This window comes from Sclerotinia sclerotiorum, genomic scaffold, assembly GCF_000146945.2.
Source record: "Sclerotinia sclerotiorum 1980 UF-70 scaffold_21 genomic scaffold, whole genome shotgun sequence".
NCBI lineage: Eukaryota > Fungi > Ascomycota > Leotiomycetes > Helotiales > Sclerotiniaceae > Sclerotinia > Sclerotinia sclerotiorum.
The window spans coordinates 159377-180624 of NW_001820815.1; the positions used below are offsets into that span (position 1 = coordinate 159377).

The 21248-nt window shown below is 40.0% G+C and overlaps 7 protein-coding genes and 1 non-coding gene across 8 annotated transcripts; 5 read left to right on the forward strand and 3 right to left on the reverse strand.

Moving 5' to 3' along the window:
* Positions 1–269: 269 nt before the first annotated feature.
* SS1G_12419 (hypothetical protein) lies at positions 270–2580 on the forward strand (the record flags this gene model as incomplete). The annotated part of the gene is made up of 4 exons (XM_001586384.1): positions 270–945; positions 1510–1749; positions 1800–2282; positions 2534–2580. The coding sequence occupies 4 exons, from the start codon at positions 270–272 to the stop codon at positions 2578–2580; spliced, it is 1446 nt and encodes a 481-aa protein (XP_001586434.1).
* Positions 2581–4243: 1663 nt separating this feature from the next.
* SS1G_12420 (predicted protein) lies at positions 4244–4336 on the forward strand (the record flags this gene model as incomplete). Its single annotated transcript, XM_001586385.1, has 1 exon — positions 4244–4336. One exon carries the CDS (start codon positions 4244–4246, stop codon positions 4334–4336), a length of 93 nt encoding a protein of 30 aa, XP_001586435.1.
* A 1675-nt stretch (positions 4337–6011) lies between these two features.
* On the reverse strand, positions 6012–6107 carry SS1G_12421 (predicted protein; the record flags this gene model as incomplete). Its single annotated transcript, XM_001586386.1, has 1 exon — positions 6012–6107. One exon carries the CDS (start codon positions 6105–6107, stop codon positions 6012–6014), a length of 96 nt encoding a protein of 31 aa, XP_001586436.1.
* Positions 6108–6516: 409 nt separating this feature from the next.
* On the forward strand, positions 6517–6876 carry SS1G_12422 (predicted protein; the record flags this gene model as incomplete). The annotated part of the gene is made up of 1 exon (XM_001586387.1): positions 6517–6876. One exon carries the CDS (start codon positions 6517–6519, stop codon positions 6874–6876), a length of 360 nt encoding a protein of 119 aa, XP_001586437.1.
* A 490-nt stretch (positions 6877–7366) lies between these two features.
* On the reverse strand, positions 7367–10002 carry SS1G_12423 (hypothetical protein; the record flags this gene model as incomplete). Its single annotated transcript, XM_001586388.1, has 2 exons — positions 7367–9807; positions 9858–10002. The coding sequence occupies 2 exons, from the start codon at positions 10000–10002 to the stop codon at positions 7367–7369; spliced, it is 2586 nt and encodes an 861-aa protein (XP_001586438.1).
* Positions 10003–10472: 470 nt separating this feature from the next.
* Positions 10473–12125, forward strand: SS1G_12424 (hypothetical protein; the record flags this gene model as incomplete). The annotated part of the gene is made up of 2 exons (XM_001586389.1): positions 10473–10705; positions 10901–12125. The coding sequence occupies 2 exons, from the start codon at positions 10473–10475 to the stop codon at positions 12123–12125; spliced, it is 1458 nt and encodes a 485-aa protein (XP_001586439.1).
* A 998-nt stretch (positions 12126–13123) lies between these two features.
* SS1G_12425 (hypothetical protein) lies at positions 13124–14323 on the reverse strand (the record flags this gene model as incomplete). The annotated part of the gene is made up of 2 exons (XM_001586390.1): positions 13124–13942; positions 14264–14323. The coding sequence occupies 2 exons, from the start codon at positions 14321–14323 to the stop codon at positions 13124–13126; spliced, it is 879 nt and encodes a 292-aa protein (XP_001586440.1).
* Positions 14324–18887: 4564 nt separating this feature from the next.
* On the forward strand, positions 18888–18959 carry SS1G_14634. The gene has a single exon. It is a non-coding gene; the product is annotated as a tRNA-Ala (tRNA).
* The last annotated feature ends 2289 nt before the right edge of the window (positions 18960–21248 follow it).

Consider the following 21248-nt stretch of genomic DNA (forward strand, 5'->3'; position numbering starts at 1 on the left):
TGAATCGATCGTTTCCTCTTATAATAATCTGTATTTTCCAAAACAAACAACCCTTGATCATTTCAATGCAAGAACCACCATTTGCGAAAGCTGATCAGCTCAACGATGAGCTTGACATTATAGCAAGTCCAACAGCGCCTGCAATATCAACAATACGCCTACCAGGTCAACCACGCATCTATATAAATCAGTATGCAAAAGTTGATGATTTTCTCAAACAAGAGTTTCTTCTAAAAGACCTAGAGAGTATCTCTCCATATCTATGGATGATGTCAAAGCATGACAGTAAAAGCATCTCTCCACTACATCGCCAAAAGGTCAAAGGTCGCGATATCGTTATCACTGAAGATCCACGACTGCATTTAGTGTGGTATCACGACCGCATATTTATCAAACCACTCCCAAAATACCTTTTATCCCACTATTTTTGGGAGGCCTATCTTTGCATCAATCGCCACTCTTCACCAGAGCAGATTACTCTTCAGAAAGCAGTTCTAGGATATCTCAGAACATACATCTATCTCATCAAATATGAATCCGATTTTCGTATAGCTATCGATGATAAACTTCAATTAATCCCTCCTGATATTACCTTTCTAAAATTCTGCGATTTTATCGCATCTTTGGAAAACCTTCCTGATATCGACGTTTCTGGACGATATGCTTATGGCGAGATTCGACTCACAAGACTCAATCTGTATTCGAAAATCTTCTTAAAGAAGTTCAGCTTCCACCGTGTTCGTACACAATACTCCGACTATTTCGCTTCGTTCTATGGGCCTTTACTTTTTGTATTCGCGATAGTTTCAGTGGTGCTGAGTGCGATGCAGGTTTCTATGGCGATTAACTTTGATGTGACTAAGCAGTGGAAATCTTTTGAGCAGTTTTGCCAATGGTTTAGTATCATTTGTCTTTCTGTAGTGGCAATTTTGGTTCTTTGGCTTGGTTTGTTATTCTTATATAAATTTATAAAAGAGTGGGTTTATGCCATCAATGAGCATTGGAGAAGAAAAAACTGTTCTGGATTAATGAGCATGGGAGAAGAAAAAACTGTTCTAGGTTCTGATTAAGCAGATGGACCTTTTGAGCAAGGTATTGACAATTCCAAAAGGATCTCGGCTTTTGGATCCATTGGCAGGCGTGGGTGAAGGGATGCAAGTATGCACAAGGTGGATTCATTCATAGCATTCAAGATACCGACCCAAACCATAGCATTCGTAAAACTTTACCATCTCCATCACATTAAACTCAAGAGTTACCCGTGATTTTCATTGGCAAATATAATACCTATGTGCCCACTGCTCCGCGTTCCAGGAGGGCAACCACTCAGAAGCATAGCTTTCCCGTCGAGGAGCAGCATATTGTGCCAGATCGAAGATTATTTGACGATACTCAGAGATCAAATGATGGTAATGATTCAGGCTCAAAACTTCAAGGTATGCATGCCCAAAATAAGATCCTAAGATATTCTTTTTCCCTACTAATAATGGTTAATGTTTTTCTATACAGGGAATAGCAACAAAGAAAACGTTGCCGATAATGACTACAACATCGATCTCCCTACATTAGATAGTATATCACGAGCGAATACAGGAGAGGGCTCAAACCTGGAAACCAAAATCTGGGAGGATAAGATAGCTTCGCCGAGAATATATGATGGCGATTCTTCATCAATTGAGACAGTCCTTGATCCTCGTTTGTATCAGGAAACCTTGATAGAAGAACTACAAAATGGCTATAACACTCAGGGTATATATGCTCTTGATTACGATGATAGACAACCTCCTAACTATATGCAGATACTCTAATGTTGGAAGACGATAAATCAAATCCAGATGAGCAAGAGAATTTCTCAGCGGGTGGCTCCCATTCCCCTCCTATGGACTACTCAATTGAGCCATCGTGTCCTTTGACTCTTCGCGATCAAGACAAGAGCGATTCCAGCTACAGTGACCCTGAGAAACTTGGGCTTATATCCTCACCATACTTCCTTCAGCAGTACAGTGACATAGCTGTAGGATCGATAAAGGAGGGGGGGAATAATGAGCAACAGGGAGGTAGAAAGCGGCGACATCTTTCCGAAACCGGTATTGAGAGGGATGGCGAGAGCAATGGCGATGCGCGACTTGCAAATCAACGAAGAACTCGCTCACTTTCTACCAACAACGAGCAAACCTCATCCCGACGTAATGGTGGAGAAGGTCGTCTCTTGCCGCGTCACATCACCAGTTCATCCTTCACTGCTCCATCTACCATGATCGACTCCTCCACATCAAACTTTGGTGGGCATTCACCAGCGATCAGCGATGGTAATCACTGCTATCCACCACCATCCTCTGTGAATCCCATATGTGCAAAGCCGGCAACCACTACCGAGTATCGAGAATGCCCGTTTCAAGGTTTTCTAAAACGTACCATAATTGGGAATGATACCACATACACTCTCGAATTCCAGTTGCAACATGTACCGGGGCATCTGCATCTGCCTGTTATTGCAGAAGCATTAGGTGCTGATACATTTGCGCAGACCTAGAGCTCTTGCAGTATTCTACATTCCGAAGTACGCCTAGTAGGACCTAAAGGGAAGCGCGTTCGGCGGGAGGCAGATGAGCACGAGACGATAGTAAGGATGAAAAAGGACGGTTATTGTTGGGTTTCTTGAGACTAGAAAGAGCATCAGATTGAATTGATTGATTCTCTAGCTAAGCAGTTAAGCTGCGAGCATATATTCAAAAAATGAAGGAATAGGTTAGGTATTCGGCCTTCGGAATTAAAGTGCTTTGAAATCAAAATATTGAAAGCAAACAAACAGTATACCAAAAAGGAAAGAATAAATTAAAAGTTGAGTTTTGTTTGCTCCTTATATGCATCATGCAATATACATGCATATGCTGCCAAGATCCCAGGAGGTCAACAGAACGAGCTAGGATTCAAATTGCTTTGTTGGTCTTGATACTTGTCTATACTGCCGCACGCCCCGGTGCCATCATTGAATCACATGCATATTACATGACTGGGCAAGCTATGTTGTATAAGGTACAATAGAGTTTGGATTCTTTTGAAACTTTCGTAGCTGACTTTTTCCGAAGGATATCAAATTCACTTTGCTACAAAATCCAGATGGTGGCCGCCCCCTCATGAGCCTGCTGCTCACGTTCAACCTCAGAAAAAATGAGCGGGGGGATGATGGAGAGGTGTAAGTAACATGCCTTCCCTTTGAAATACATCCTCTAACATACATACTAGATACAAGCAACAGATATTTGAGGATCTCACATCCAGGGAAATGTGTCCGGTCACATTGTTCCTTGCTTTAGCTTTTGCTGATGATGCTTTTGCAAATATAAAAAATATTGAGGAATTATATGATCCTAAGATATGTACCGCAAAGTACATCGATATTCCTTTTAAAGAAAGTATTTTGGATAAGCCTTTGTTCCGGAATAATCGAACGATGAAATCCTCTGAGAAAGTCGAGGCATTGACTTACCAAGCTTTCAATAACTCAATGAGGAACCTCGCACAACGGGCCGGCTTCAAGGATATCTTCACATTATATGTGATAAGACGTACTTCAGCTAACATTCTGAATCATAAGTTTTTCCCCTATATTTTCTCCTTTTATTGTTCATATTCTTACTTGTTTAAAACATGTCACCTCCGCAGAAAGAGGCAAAATACTCGGGCACTCCAATGACAAAATCTTTCAGAACAGCTATCTTGCTTCTCATTCTGGTGTTGATCTGCAAAGTCTGACCCGCGGGCAAGAGCAATGTACACAACAGATCAACTTCGCTCGCAGCCTAAACGCAAATCGCGGTTCATCATTAGGTATCATAACAAAAGAGTTCGTGGACGCTATCGCCAAGGACCCAAAGTTAATTGCGGCGACGAAGCGGATCGAAGATGCGAGAACAGAAGGATGTGCTTTGAAGATAAGTAGCGAAGTCAAAAGATTACGCAACATACGAAGGGACGTGGTCAACAAACATGCCTCGGAGACGCCTCTCGAACAGATAATGGGAACACGGTTTATGCCACCTTTGAGGCAAAGCATAATCAGCATGCTTTATGGGAAGGAAGATGACTTACCGCCCCGGTCAGATTTGGTCAGAAGCCTACAGAAGTTGTGCCAGAGCATGGGGAAAGATGTAGCGAATTACCGCTGTCAGAATCCGAGTTGCAAACGTTACTCCATCCCCTTCCGGTGTCAGTGGGAGCTTTTTCGTCATAATCAGAGCTTATGTCAGGAGTCCAATACAAACAAAGTTCCTACGTCGAATATAACTGTGGACTTGTCATCGGTAACACTGGATTTTTCACACGAGACTCTTGAAGACTCTTCAGACGACACAACCGAAAGTTCTCCATTCGAAGAACGGGGAAATTTCTCATTAGAGGTGGACAAGGGTTTTGATGCAAGTTCTCTATTATGTCCACATACTGACTGTCTACGCCATACTGAGCCGCTTGCTTCCAAGCAGACTTTGAAGGCACATATGAAAACTCATAATCGGGGTAAGCTATTCTGCCCAAGATCCAACTGCAAGCTGCATCGCCATATCTCTCGATTCAAAACTCTAAAGGGCTTTGATGCACATATGAAGTATCATGCCAGAGAAGATCAATCCACGGAAGAAAGTCCGGCAGAAATTATAGGTGTATACGATGAGGAGTTGCAGAAATATGTTTATTTTTGATTTATTTTGGGGTTTCATTAATGTAAATTGTAATATCCTTTCATATATATAATCATAATAAAGCATTTTTATTCATTCATAGCTTCAATTGTTCTAATACTAAACTCATAAACTTTCGTCCTTTTACTTTGTGTCTTTAAACTAATAGGAGACAAAATAGAGGGGTGTACAAAATAAAGCGACAGTAGTTGAAAGCAGTGATAGGAGTAGTGTAAGTTAGTAATACGCTGGCTGATATAATGTTACGATGGTAACAGCTGACTTGTTTTCGTAAGCTTGGGCTATATGTAAATCTGTTACGATTCGCTCAATTAATATGAGATTTCGGTCACCCTAAAAACTCATATACACGCACCATCAGAGGATATAAACAGTGATCCTGAGTGATCTAAGAAGTACGAGGATCTATATATTCAGTATGAATTCCTTCCTGTAGAGCTTCGTGCTCAAGATCAATCATTTAGTATACTCTACTATTAGTTACGAATTGTATATCATTATTGTCATTACTTAAGTCCCTGCTTGACGCCTAGTTATAAACCACCTCGAGAGCCTAGAGCACTTCCACGTGATCTAGACGGCAAACCTCGTAACAAAAAGACGATTTTAGACCTACTTATTTTACTAACTGCCTAATTAGGCTTTCTAAAAGTAAACCCTTTTAGAATATAGTCTATTAGTATATAGAAATGCTATATTTAAAAGGGCTAAGCTCTATAATTGTTATTATACTAATTATGATAATTTTAAGTTTTTAGATTTTAGGTACTTTTTGTATGTAAATCACATACAAAAGGTACCTTAAGGTCATTACGCCACTAGGGTCATTACGCCACGACTTACGTTATCCCCCCCTCCACTTTGTAAAGCTTCCATCCAGACACGAACCTGAGATGTCGATGTCGATAGCATGGTACGCTACTGTATATGCTGGGCGCTGGGAGGTGACAAGTATCGAGAATTGCGTATGATCCACAAATGATGTATGGAGAAAGGTTTGGCTGTCGTTGTCGTTTTTGGCTCCATCTAAGCTAAGCCAGTTAAGCAAGGTCCTTCTACAGTACGATCCATATGTGGACCCATCCAGATCACCTTCTGCAGGGGTCCAGAATTGGCGTTTGTCCCAAGCTCCAATTTTGCCCCATCGCACTTGGGATCATTTCTTTGCACCCTGTTTATTTCGACAACCTCAACACCGAGTGAAGACAAGAGGCCATGTACCACCCGACGGCAATATGCTGGGCATCAAAGGAGGGGTATGAAGACGCAGTTAAAGAGCTTCTCCTCGCCGGAACCTGGCCTCACATCTGTTTACATAACCCTCGCCTGAAGCACCAATCCCCCACGAGCTTCCTCTATTGGTATAAGGTGAAGTGCGGCAAGAAGTGTTGCATTGGTGCAATGCATGGCGTCAAAGGGTGGTTCGGGGTGTGCCAAGATAATCAAGCTTTGCGGCACGTCTCGCTCGGCCGCCACATCTTCAACCTGGGGCTAAATCGCGGGGTTTCGTGTCTTTCCCACGAGGCCACGTAGAGAAGCTTTCATTCTTCTATCATCTGTGATATGTTGAGTAACATAAGAGAAAATGAGTCGAATTGTTTTGTGAGTAGAATATATGCGGAAGTCTGACTGAAGAAAAGCTCGACACAGTTCAAAACTCATTCTCCCAGCCAGGGATCTCAAATTCTAAACTGCAATCCCATATAGTTGTATACTCATCTTGCAACCTTCTCACAGATTCCTCTCCCTGTCTTTGTGTATATGCCAATAGGTACACTGCATTCCATCTGGGGTTTTCTCTCTGAACACGTCCGCCATGGAGAAAGAAGCCGACGGGAATCCATACTTGCAGTATGAAGACGATGGCTCCGATGGTGCCTCCGGTTCTCCAGATCAGATCAATGACGACGGCGTCGAGCCTGACTTTAAAGTGGAAGATGAATATGATGTCAACTTCGGAAACTTGGACGAAGAGATCAGCAAGCTGATCAAGCCTGAGCTACTATCATCTGAGACTTCTCTGGGCCTGTATTCGACAACACCAAGTCCACTATCAAAACGAGAGCCAACACCAGCGATTTCAGCTAAGACGGAGCAAAAGTCGAGCGAGCCACAAGAATTAGCCGAAAGAAACTGCCCTCCACGGGAAGAATTGCTTGAACTAGAGAGAGCCTAAATTAGACGCCGCCTATTTTAAGGTTTATCGGTGGGACTTCCCTACCAAAGGGAGCCATAATCGGCTGCTCCAAAAACAGGTGAGTCATGGACGTGAACTTGGATCGCCCACGGCGCCTTTTTAGGATGTCCGTGAGGGCCTAAACTGGGCAGGCGGCCGACCTTAACGGCATGTTCGCGGTGAGGCTTCCTCCAGATGTAGACAAGTCGTGTGGCTCCTAAGCATGCGATATCCAGAATTTGCTTGGACTTAAGATTGTCGTCAAGGTAAAGAGGAATAATTTTGGAAGGGGTTGGGTTGGTGAAACACTACAAAAGAAAATGAAGAAGTTGTCATCGAAAGCAGACATGAGGCGCAACGCCTTATGAGAAGCAATTCATTGGTATCATTGTATCGTACAGTTTTCCCACACCCTTTGTAGCAAAAAGAAAAGAAGAAAAAACCCCCAACAATACGCCGCACAATCCTAACTCCCCAGTCCTCGTCTCGCCTATGCAATTGCCTGTTCCTCCTTTCCCAGACGGTCTATCGCTCTGTTGAATGCATCTATCATCCCATCGTACATTATATCGTTATCGTGGAATGTGCCTGTGAAGATTGCTCCATCCCTAATTGGAAAAAGAACATGTCGGAGCTCGCGAGCCAATGGTTTGAGGTTCTCGAACTTCGGCGCAAACTCCACGATGATGTTCTCAAATCTGTTTTTGTCCATGTGGCCCTGCTTGGTATTGGCAATTTCTGTATACATCCCAGTATACCAGCCTCGCAGTATATTTATCTTCGGTTTCATCGGCTTGTTGGGTTTTTGCCTGCCCGTACCTTCATAGCCATATCGAATGCACATCCATACAAAGACGTAAAAAAATGACTCGAGGTCGTGCCGATATGTGTGACCTTTGCCTTCAAGAACCTCAATCGCCATGAATTGCATAGTGCCAGTCCGGTGACGAGCCCCACTCGGCACGCTGTCCAGCTCCTTTGCCAAGTCCAAGTCAATTAGTCTTCCTTTGGGGGCTTCTTCGGCAGGGAGTTCGGTGATGATGATATTATTTTCGGAGACATCCCGATGAAGAATCTTTCCATCCTCGAGCAGTGACCTATGACCTCGGACAGCATCGCGCAGCGCCTCCAAAAGTTCTCTGACCGATTGATATTCGTGGAGAGGTCGTCCAGCTGGTGAAGTTACCAAGCAGTAGTTCACTCGGTTACCGTACGTCTCACTTTCGCAGTCTGTCAGACTGTCGGCTCCGGCTTCTTGAATACTATCGACATTATTCCGCTGCCACTCATTCCGGCAGTTTGCCAGACTGTCAACCACTGTTTCTTGAATACTAGGAGCGCCGATTGCGTCTAGCTGGTCTTCTTTGTGCACATTTGTCGCGCTGGCATGACTACCGTCGGATTTGGACCTCTTCAGTCTGCTACCCCCATCAAGTCTTTCATCTCTTTTTCTTTTCTGCCCAGAGGAAGAAGTTGTGGCGCTACCTGCACCAATTCCTAGGCCAACCAAGTGAGCCACACTGCTCCCTGACCTTCCCTTGAGGCTTGTTTTCGAGAACGCACGGCTGGATTCTGGACTACTATCGACCCAAAAAGCTTTCTTCGACGGCCTCCGTGGCGACCCAAATTTCATGGCTCGTCGCAAATGTGAGATGGTGTCCGGGTCGCCGTCGATAGTAATCTGCTCATGATTGAACCACACAGCAATGCCCGTGACTCCTTTCTCCTTTGCCAACTTCAACAGTTCTCCCTCCCGCTGCCTTTTGTCAGACGGCCAAGCGAACTTCACAACGTACTCCCAGTCCGTTGTGCCGGGTCTCCTTCCTCGATAACACGTTGTTCCCCGGCACACTATCGCTTTTGTCGAGGCGATTGGCTTGTCCTCCAAAGAGATCCTCACATCTCGTGTGACGATGTACTTGCCATTGCCATCACGCTTGATGAACGTGTTCAAACCCAATTCTGCATCGGACATCATCGCATAGCCGGCAAGGACCTTGACAAATCGCTCTGGCTCTTTGTGAATGTCGAACTTCTCGGAGTTATACGGTCCAGATCTGTCAAATACCCAGAGCCGCATCATGCTTCCGCAGATCGTAAACCCAGGCACGAATCGCCGCTCCGGTTGACTTCCAAACACTTCGCGTGCATACCCTGCCAACTGCACCAGTGTTTTTGCAGATCGATCCTCATCAGGATTCTGTTTGTGTTCTCCAATAACAAGTACATTAGACCAGTCGTGCTCGCCGTTCGGTAAGGTAACGTTGGCGGGGGTGAGGAAAATGTCAAGCTTGCGATCAGCCTCCGAGCCCCTCAACACTTTGTTCGCTGATGTGTAGTATCTGTGGCGAAGTCCGCTGAGAACAGCGTCCTGGAACTTTATGAACCACTCAAAGAATGGACCTTGAAGTGAAGGCTCTGGCCACTCGTTCCAGCGTCCCTCTGTATACTGGGCTCTTGACCCTTCGTACATATCCCTCGCGTTGTTCGTCCAGGACTTCTCTTCGAAGTATCGCTCGTAGAACCCTCCAACATCGTAGTAGACGCGCCCAGTGAGTTCCTCAAGTATCCGCCGGTCAACCTCATCGTGTGTCTGCTCAATCCCCCTCTGAGAAGCCGAGCTGGATCGAAGTGGCGTGTCGAAAACGGCTTTCTCGAAGGCAGTCGGTGGCGTTAATTGTTTCGGGCTGGTGAGTGATTCGGTGATGGCGTTGTAGACTTGATCCCAGATGAGTGCATCATCCCGATTGTCGAGGGCCGCAGTCAAGAGAGGTTTAATACGGTCGAAGTGGAAGTTGTCGGAGGTGACGGCGGAAATGAGTTTCAGGAGATCGCTGCTAAGGGTGCCATGACTTGTCTTTGACCGTAGGAAACGAATCGCAGGGAGATTTAGTAGAGCGGAGAGGAGACCGATAGCGAGAGTCTGGATATCTGTATGTGAATTAGAAGGAAGGAGGTACTCAAACAAACGCCAGACGTACCTTCTTGCGCAAGCTGACCGAGCGCGTCCGGAGTGCAGGAAATGGCTCTGTCTTCACAAATTGAATTGAAAGAGGTGCGAAAGGCATCAAGGCCTTTCCCAATAGGATTATTCTCAAGGATCTCTGACTGGGCCTGATCCGTCATGGTGACAAGCTCCATCTGCGATTGTAATGTTCTTTGGGATGCGAGGGATGGTTGGGGAAGTCGTGTTTCGTGACATGTGGCGCACCGCCTGAACAGCGATCGGGATTACCTCGGGATTGTTAGCTCTCGGTGGAGGCAGACTCCACTGACGTAATACTGCCGATGAGCTAAGTTGATTTCGGAGTCCCTGTATTGCGCAAAATGTCCCGTAGCATATGCTTCATATTGGACCAATGAAATTACAAACAAAAAAACCATTGGTATTCATAAACAACCGATCATTGGTCAACTGAAACCATATTTTACGGGGATGTGGGGTTCCGGTGCAAACTTCATAGCTTAAAAATTATTACTATATCCATTGATACACTAACGTGGTTTATCAGCGAGCGGGCCATATCACCGAGCGGGCCACTTTTACCTCAATTTATATCTTTCAACTTCAATACGCGATTTATCAACAAAATATTATGGAATCGAATAATCAAGAAGGTCGAATACTTTTAGCTATCGAAGCTATCAATAAAGACCAAAAATTAAGCATTCGGAAGGTTGCTAAGCTATATAATATCCCGCGTACAAAGATTCAGCGCAGAATGGACGGTACTACCCCTCGTATCGAATCTCGAGCAAATAGTCATAATTTGACCAAATTAGAAGAGGAAGTGCTTATCCAGTATATAATCGATATGGATGAGAGAGGGTTTGCACCTAAATTAAATGGTGTAGAAGATATGGCGAATTATATCCTCGAATCGCGGGGTGCGAAGAAGGTTGGAAAGCTCTGGGCTCATCGCTTTGTTAAACGATGTCCAGAATTAAAGACGCGTTTTAATCGCATTTATGATTTTCAAAGAGCTCTCTGCGAAGATCCCAAGCTTATTGAAGAGTGATTTAGATTGGTATCGAATATGCGGGCGAAATATGGTATTGTCGATTCTGATTTCTACAATTTCGACGAAACCGGCTTCATGATGGGTATAATATGCCCTGGAATGGTTGTAACTAGTGCTGAACGAAATGGTAGAAGCAAGGCAATACAACCAGGCAATCGAGAGTGGGCTACAGCAATTATATGTGGCAATGGAGAGGGTGAAACTATACCTCCATTTCTGGTAGTTCAAGGACAAGTTCATCTTTCCAATTGGTATACCGAAACCGATTTTCCTGCGGATTGGGCTATTAAACCTACTTCCAATGGATGGACGAATAATGAGACAGGCCTAGAATGGTTAAAGCATTTCGATAAACATACTATTCGTCAAAGAAAGGGCAAATATCGAATGCTAGTATTGGATGGGCACGAAAGCCACGAATCAATACCTTTTCAATCATATTGCAAATCAAATGATATTATATGCCTCAAATTACCACCACATTCAAGTCATTTAACTCAACCACTTGATGTTGGATGTTTCGGTGTACTTAAATGTTCATATAGTTCTCAAATTGAGGAGTTTATCAAGGCACATATCAATCATATCACTAAAGTTGAATTCTTTATAGCTTTCAAAGCTGTATATCAACAATCATTTACTATTCAGAATATGAAAGCTGGTTTTCGAGGAGCAGGTCTAATACCATTCGATCCTCAATCTATACTTTCAAAACTAGATATTAGGATTCGTACTTCTACCCCTCCATCTACCTCCTTGGAACTTACCAACTCCTGGATCTCTCAAACCCCTCATAATCCAACTGAGGCTCTCTTACAATCAACTCTAGTAAAAGCTCGAATAACTCGTCATCAATCAAGCTCTCCTACACCTATATTTGAGACTGTACAAGCTTTAGTTAAAGGTACAGAGAGATTAGCATATGAAGTTACACTTTTGAGTGCTGAGAATCGTATGCTTCGAAGAGCAAATGAGGTATTAAGTAAACGTCGACGCGCTAAAAAAATTCAACTACGTAATGAAGGAGTACTTACTGGACAAGAAGCTAAAGATATATTATCACAACAAGAGGTTGATAATCAGATTCAACGCGACGAGCGTCAAAATGGGGGAAATTTTAATAGGGAATCATCTACTAGTCAATGCTGTAGTAAGTGTGGAAAGACTGGTCATAATTCAAGAACTTGTCAGAATAGTATAATAGATCCTAGATTATTAGATTCTTGATAGTTTCAATCAATTGATTTAATTGTTGTTAAATAATATGGGTTTGAAATGATAAATTGAGGTAAAAGTGGCCCGCTCGGTGATATGGCCCGCTCGCTGATAAACCACGTTAATGGTATTTCCAAGCATATGAAATTCTGGTTTTAGTATTGAAACCAAAGGATTTTGACTTGTGATTTACATAATCTCTCGCACATTTATTTTATTCCACTCTTGAACATCATCTGCTTTCTCACTTCCCTGTTCCAAAGTTAAGAGATGGTTCGATGCCCCGGGTCTCCATTCCACCAGCCTGCCTTGATTGATTGATTGATTAAATTAACGTCTACACTGAGTCTATGACTATCTAAGACGGCTAGGAGCTTTGTAGGCTTCTAACAATAGTAAATGGAGGGTGGCTGGCCTTATTCGACCGTAGCTAATACAGGTTGGGGAGATTGAAAGCCTCAATCTACTAATGTTTGAATGGGGGAAGTGAAAACTAATACTAGGGAACCAAGCCCGCCTTACAGATACTCTCGTATTCAAATAAGAGGAATAACAAATGAAATGTAATGAAATTTGACATTGGGGTGATTGCCCAAATTGACCAAATTGACTAAATTGACCAAATTGACTAAATTGACCAAATTGACTAAATTGACCAGATTGGCCATAATTGATCAATTCAATCACAATCTTCCGGTCCACCCCCTTCTTCTCCGCCTTCTTCCTCTTCTTCTTCATGCATTCTATTGAGGTGCCATGATCTGGTGGCTATTCTCGTCGCCTCGATAAATTCGAGGGTCTTGATGATTCCTGTTGGTACGAGAAGGATACGGAAGACGTAGCACCTACGGATTACGTAGGTCCTGTATGTCTAATTGTATTCTGTCTAAAGAGCTAGCTACATATTGAAAGTAGTAAGTCTTATATAGACTTACTAAAAGAGCTAGTCTCTTTCGCGTTCGCTTAGTTCTTTATTACAGTAGTAATTGAATTGAAGTCATTCACTTCGTTCACACAATTCCTGCTTTAGTGTGAAGCAGATATTTCATGGTAGGTCGGACTATGGGGTTATCCTTATTGAGGGTTTTCCTTGCCATTTTATATAAAGGACAACTGAGCAGAAGATGATCAGGAGATTCCTTTCCCCCACATCTACAATTGTCATTAGAGGAGATCCCGAATCGTTTCAAATAAGATTTGAAGTATCCGTGTCCAATTTTGAGTTGGAACAGAGCACAGATTGTGCTTCTTTTGATGTTTCCTGGAATTCTGATTTTTGAGCTGATCTTCCAGGGGTAGTTTCTTGAATATGTTGACGATGGTTGATGAAAGTTGTTAGTGTTAAGGATGGCTATCCAGTTCTCTGATTTCATTCTTTTTATATCCATTCCAATGGAGGCATAACTGGTTTCGTGAGATGAGGATGGTATTTTGGTCGCCTCTTTTGCAAGAGAATCAGCTAGCTCATTTCCTTGTACAGATGTATGTCCGGGGACCCAATTGAGAGAGATTTCGGCTCCTTTATTTTGAATAGCTTCCGCAGCTTTTATAGCTTTGATTTGGCATGATTGACCAGGTAAATCGGAGGGGGTTTTCAACCGGAATAATCCTGCTTGATTATCTGAGTATATCTTGAACTTGTTTCCTGGTTGGGCTATTGAATTTGCGTATTCGATCGCTTTAGTAACTCCTAAAAGCTCACCATTGTAGACAAGCTGATTCACGCCTATATTGATAGTCTCTTGATGTGAAATTCGGCCATTTGGTAAGATGATATTGGGTTTCTTGAGACCAGAAAGAGCATCAGATTGAATTGATTGATTCTCTAGCTAAGCAGTTAAGCTGCGAGTATATATTCAAAAAAAATGAAGGAATAAGGTTAGGTATTCAGCCTTCGGAATTAAAGTGCTTTGAAATCAAAATATTGAAAGCAAACAAACAGTATACCAAAAAGGAAAGAATGAATTAAAAGTTGAGTTTTGTTTGCTCCTTATATGCATCATGCAATATATATGCATATGCTGCCAAGATCCCAGGAGGTCAACAACTTCATACTATCAAATAATTGATCATACTCAGCGTTTCTGCAAATACATTCTCTTTTGTAACTTCTACTAAGGAACTGTGATCGCATACACAACTCCACATACAGATCTACCAAAACCGAAAATAGACATCCTCATAGGACTTTTGGATCCCACAGCAGTCATTCTTGAATAATGTCATCATCGATTGAAATGGCATCAGAACTCCCGACAGCTACCAATTCCCCTTCCTTTGAAGGAAATAAAGCTTCAAATACAATACCTAGGAGATTATCATACAGACTCAAAATTTTCGCCCCCGCACCACACCGACCTATTATCTCTGAGACTATACTAGATGGATGGATTTTCTAAAAGCAACGCGAATTTCTCGATGGCATTTATCACAACATTATTAATCATAAAAAAGAATATAATACATTAGTTAATGAACAAATTACATTTACACTAAACAATCCTTTTATACTATTATAATATGAACAATTGCAAACTCTTTACAGTCTATAATACAGTTTACTTTTCGAATACAATAGGTTCATTAAGATCTCTTAATCCACAAATATTCTTCCCGATTATTTATAAATTAGTGTTGAAGTGATCAATGATTGAAAGAATATAAAAGAATAGTATTGAGCGATTTTTGACATTTTTGTCACTTATATTATCTGTTTCATCAATTCATATATTGAACTTTACAAATAAGGTTTATTAGATATTGTTTAATTTATATAAAGAGGTTCCGGATTTCAAAAATATATAAACTATGTTAAAAGGAATAGAAGTTACCGGTACTAATCACGTGTCGTGATTAGTAATACGGTTACCTAAACAGGCTAGATTAGATGAACCATAAGCAGGCATATTGGTCCCCTCCGAGGATACCAAGAGGAGATCTTAATATGCCTACACACGTAGTAATATAGTGTTACAACGGCTATCTTCTATGCCGCGTCACATGACTAAACCAAGGTAACGTGATTAAAGTCACGTTATGGACCGCTGAGGAACGCTGGCTGTCCAGGAACGCTGGCTGTCCAGGACCGCGCAGCGGTCCTGACTAGCCATAGGCATGAAGGTCTATATAATCAAGATGGATTTCCTTTGTATAGAGCTTCGTGCTCAAGATCAATCATTTAGTATACTCTACTATTAGTTACGAATTGCATTATTGTCATTACTTTAAGTCCCTGCTTGACGCCTAGTTATAAACCACCTCGAGAGCCTAGAGCACTTCCACGTGATCTAGACGGCAAACCTCGTAACATATAGTCAATATAGAGGCCTCTTCCACCCAATCTTTTAATAAACTATACATTTAGGATATATTACATATTTCCATATAATCATGATCCCTTCAAGTCCAATTAATACTTTTATGAAGATAAAAGATTGTAGTTTCTAGAAGCAAATTGTATATAATTGATATTTATGTATATATAATAAAAGTTCTAATATAAAGAAAGTTTATCTTTATCTTGAATAGTTTATTAGATCAGATCGATTACAATAGATATTCTTTTTCACAAAATCAGTCTTTATTATTCAGTTTATCTATTCTATATAAAACTTATTTCCGAATATATTCTATAATTTTATCAAAGTATCAATTGAAGAAGTTGTTGAGAGTAGCGGTCTTTATAATCGTTACAAATTGAATACTACTTTCATTAAAGTTCATATTTATATTTTTATATATACAATTAATAACTTAAAGGAATATAATACTTGTGTATTTGAATATATTTCATAGTTCCTTTGTTTTCTAAACAATCATTTTGTATAAACCCCAACCAAGTTTATTATAGATGAATACCTTATTATTATATTCAATATCAATGTTAAGTTTAGCTTCTATTCGATAGAAAAGCCCCTCAAGAAAGCTATATATGAAAATCTTTGGGAAATAGATAAGTGTAGTGCTTGTATGATCCCATTCAGATATATTGAAAATCTCAATAACTTCATTCTTAAAACTATTTTGTACTGATTTGACGATTTCAACATTCTTTCTTTTGTTTATATCACTTTTTTATTTCTATAAAATGTTGTTTATATATCAAGTAAAGAGATAATAAATCTTCTGGTACTAGTATTTGCTTAGGAGGATTTGGCATTTATGATTAATAAATTATCAGGATCATATCAATATAATATAATTGATAGAAACAATAATATATAGTTTTTATAGTTAACGATAAATTCTCTTATAAAAGATTATGCTTTTAAGGGATTGTTTTAGTTTGGAGATTTTCATTCAAACGATTTTTGAAGTAGGAAGGAAATTGAAGGAAGCAAATATTACAACGAAAAAAAGATAACCTTACAATATATAGAATATATATTGTAGCTTGCTTATAATATTGCGAAAATTGTTCTGTGATTAAGCTTTAACAAATCCTAATTATAATATTTGGGATCGAGCTAAATAAGGGAGGATTAAGCTATCTTTTTCTTCTTTTAAATATTATCATTATAGTATGTTATATAATTTTCCGGATCACCAATGTTTGGTTATTGTTTTTCTTTTGTTGGTATTTTATTTAGATATTTCACTTGATATTTTTGAATTTTAATACTCGCAAATTGATAGAAAGAACAATGTACAATAAAACGAGGTTCTGCTAGAAAAGATATTGAGCCGGTAAGGATCGGTCAGGTAAGCATTGAGCAGGACGAATTCAAGGAAATACAAAGGTCTATATAATCAGGATAAGTTTCTTTACTGTAGAGTTTCATATTCAAGATCAATCATTTAATGTATTCTATTATTATTGTTGTTTAAGTCTTTATTTGATGTTTTGTTATTAATCACCTCGAGAGTCTAGAACTGTTGACCTCCTGGGATCTTGGCAGCATATGCATATAAGGAGCAAACAAAACTCAACTTTTAATTCATTCTTTCCTTTTTGGTATACTGTTTGTTTGCTTTCAATATTTTGATTTCAAAGCACTTTAATTCCGAAGGCCGAATACCCAACCTATTCCTTCATTTTTTTGAATATATGCTCGCAGCTTAACTGCTTAGCTAGAGAATCAATCAATTCAATCTGATACTCTTTCTGGTTTTAAGAAACCCAACAAGAACACTTTCAAATAATCTAGACGGCAACTCTCGTAACAAAAGGCTAGCATCGAACTTATTCATATTATGCAATTTAAACCTCTTTGCTGCTGGAATTAAAACCAATTAAAAAAAGATAATATAAGCTGTTGTAATCACTTTTTGAGTTTTGCAAAATATTGTATCTAGATCATTATTTGAGTCTTATACGGAAGGGTATTATAAATCTCTTTCCAGGAATAGCTTTATTTCTTCATTATGAATATTGTTTTATGCTTTTTGGTTTCCATAGAATATATATCCTTTTTCATTTTATTTAGGATAAAAATATAGTAGATCTAAGGGTATCCTAGATAGCCCAAACTTGCCTAAATAGATACCCAATCGCCCTATAAAAGCAACAAAGTTTTTTAAAAAATATTATATCAAAATCAAAAGATTTTTCCGATTATAGAAAGCCCTTTTAATTAGCTTCAATCCAAAGCATTCTCGAATATAATATTCTTCTTTATAATGTCACCCAATACCTCCTTTATACTTTATAATTATAAATCGAAATAGTTACAATAGCAGGATCGATAAGATCTTTATAATAGTCAAATGATTGATACAAGAGCTCTATTGATCTTGCAGAATTTGAATACTGTAGATCCATAGGTCGATACTATATACAGATAGGAATTCGACTTGGCCAATCCTTCATTGATATCTAAAATATTAAATCTATAATCCTAAAATCCATATTCTTCGTTTAACCTGTATTCGAGCAGATATACTTATTTTCAATCTTCAATTAAAAATAAATCTATTGATTTACAAGGTTCTTCACTTACTAAGTTATTTAATTGATTATTAAATATATATAATTATTCATATAATTCATTATTGATTTCATTTATACTTGTAGATATTTCTAATTGTTTATGAGTTATCCTATTTTTGAAAACAGGATTAGTAAAGGAAGAAAGCTTCTTTGGATTACTAAATCTCGAATATTTTCTTTTATTAATCCTTGAAGGCTCTCTCTTTCTTATATTCTAAGATTCTGAAAATTTCCTTCTTTTTGTAGGTTCAGCTTCTAAAAGCTTATTTTTTCTTAATTTTATCCTTGTACTATAAAAATCTAAGGGATACTTCCTCTTGCCCTTCTTTGTAAAATGAAGTATGTTATTTTCTCTTTCAGAATTCATGCCCTCTGGCTTGGTTTGGGAAAAATTAAATTTAGTATGCTTGGGAAATGTTTCTTTTGGTTTTATGGGAAGTATTTTCAATTCAGGTAGATTCATCTCTTTCGGCTTGAGTGAAGCCTTTTCTGATAGCTTTGAATATTTTAATCCTTCTGAGTTACTGATAGCTACTTCTATTTTAGTTGATCTTCTCTGTTCTGGATGAAGGCAGAGGAATAAGTATGGATCTTCTTGATTCTTCCGGGAGTTCTATTGCCGTATCCATTGTTGATATAGTCTGTATATCCTTATCTTCTCCACTAATGTCAGATATTATATTTGATTGTAATGATACGATTAGACTATTTATTGGCTCATCTTTCATAGTCTAATTGTTTGCCTGGGTGGCAGTTAGAACGATGTTCTCTGAGCGGGTCAGATTGGATGAATTGATGAAATTTATATATACCTAAAAGACGGATATTGTTCCATCAAACAGACCGGGCTTGTGGTTTAGTGGTATAATGTTCCCTTAGCATGGGAGAGGTCCGGCGTTCGATTCGCCGCTAGTCCAAACATGGATATCCAATATCCGTTGTTTTTCCCTTTTGCAAGCCTTCAAGTCAGTCCTCAAGCCAAATACTCCCGGGGGCTTTTTGAACTGATAGAAAGCCATTAAGAGCATTGAGCATCAGGACGAAGAGGCATTCAGAATATTCCTCGCGGTTAGATGGACAAGCGCATGTGGGAAATGTATATGCACGTCGCGTTGCTTTGTTCGGAGGAGGAACCTAAAATGAACAAGTGGCAATAATCCTTGCAGGTGGATTAATGTCTTCCAAGTTCTAACAAGACTGACAAAACCTCCATTTTGGAGTTCGAGACAGCTATATAACGATCGGTTTGTCATTTCTATCTTTACGGCGACTATACAACATTTACTTTGTCCAATACTTCAATGTCTCTGTCTAATACTTCAATATCCCGAGAATGTGCCATTATATTGAATTTGGATTACCCCACATCGTATCATTCAACTCCACATATATCTAGGCCGGGTTGAACAAGACTTTCACATTCTAGATGGGTTAGATGAGCTGTGCCTCATGGAGAAATGGAATCAATCTGACATTCTTGAATAGGAAAAGTTTGATATAAACTCTTTTTAATTGATACATATAGATGCTGGTAACCAATCCAGTCTTAGACTTTCTGTTACACGAGAAATCTCTGAACCCTACAAACGACAGTTGTGATCACATCCTCAATTCGAGTTAAACAATAGTTTATCTTTACTTAATACAATCAGTAAGTATCTATAAGTTATCCAATGATTTGGGATCCTTTAGGTTGTCTACTATTTGTTGCACGTCTGAATTTCAATAGTTTGTTTTTAGATGCATGAGTTTCGATAGTAAACCCCACATCGCAGTAACGTGATTCAGGATCATTCTCTTTTGATGTTGATCTAGAAACTGAGAGAAGAATTACAAGCTCGAATCCTGAAATACGATTATTTGTTTCCATGTGGCTTTGGCAAGGTCGTAATGGACGGTATGGTAATTATGTTGATTGCTAACCCCGACGATATTCCAGACAAAAAGACAAATGCTAATGTCAGATTTTTATACTACTATTGATCTGGATATGCAGCATCTTGATATCTGCCTTGTAAGAGACGAAGGTTCACAATATCGTTGCTACGAGGATATGTGGGAAACTCCTACGAATGGAGGGAGATATCAATGAAATGTTAAAGTGGAAGGAGTTCGGATCACATGTGCTCGCTAAAGGCTACGCAGAATAAGGAGATAAAGATGCATTCACAAACATCTATGAGCACGGCCGAAGCTCAAGTTCCGAGCTAGAAGCTTGAACCTGGGGACTGAGACCAAAATGGACCGTGCAAAATCAAACGTACTGTCTGAGATATCCATTGGGAAATAAGCAGACAATTTAATGGAGGTCCGCAATCAAGCGACACATGCGAATAGCTTGGAGTCTTTCACGGGGTAACATCATATCAACCTTGATACGATTTCATAATGGAAGGTATCAGGTCTCTGTCGGTAACTTCTCCGCATTTCCCGTAAGCTCTTCTGCATCCCAGTGTTAGGACTTTATACTCGAGGTCATTTTGGTTTCAAAGCAACTTACAATGCATTAAATCACTTCATGGAAAATTGTAATCATTGAAGGGGTTCAAGTATCCTGGCTGGCATCTTACATTGGATAACTCTCGTCTCCTATATCAGACACATTTGTAGACGACAGCCTGTCTTTCTAAGAGGACTCGAATGAATTTACTTGAGATATGAGCAGTACTTAAGGGGCAATTGGTACTTAATGAGGGATATTACAGACTCACCTAATTGAATCAAGGACTAAGTCTAGTACCCCACTTTTCGGCCACCCTCTGTAACGATACTTTACTGGAGGGAGCGGCTGCCTAAGGTTTCGTCTGGTTGGTAGTTATGGGTTAAGGCTTTATCACTGGTATTCACTTGGAAGTGAAGTCGTCACTAGATCAAGTAGAATGTAGGTAAACTAATTGATAACTAAGTTGAGCACGAAGCTCCTTAACTACGAGACTAAATGAATGTTCATATACCCTATATCATCTTTTGAGGACCTCTGGGACCCTAAGGTCCAAAAGGTCCTCAAGGTCCTCAAGGTCACGTGAATTAATGAATCGTGACACATATCCTGAACATAAACGCCAGTATCCTACTTGAGATTGAAGACATCTTCCACAGAAGCTATCTGCTTTTTTGCAAATCATGCCCGGATATCTCTCATTCTCAATGAATAGCTTCGACTTTACGAACTCATACAGAATAAATAGTTCTCGCCGTCCATTCTT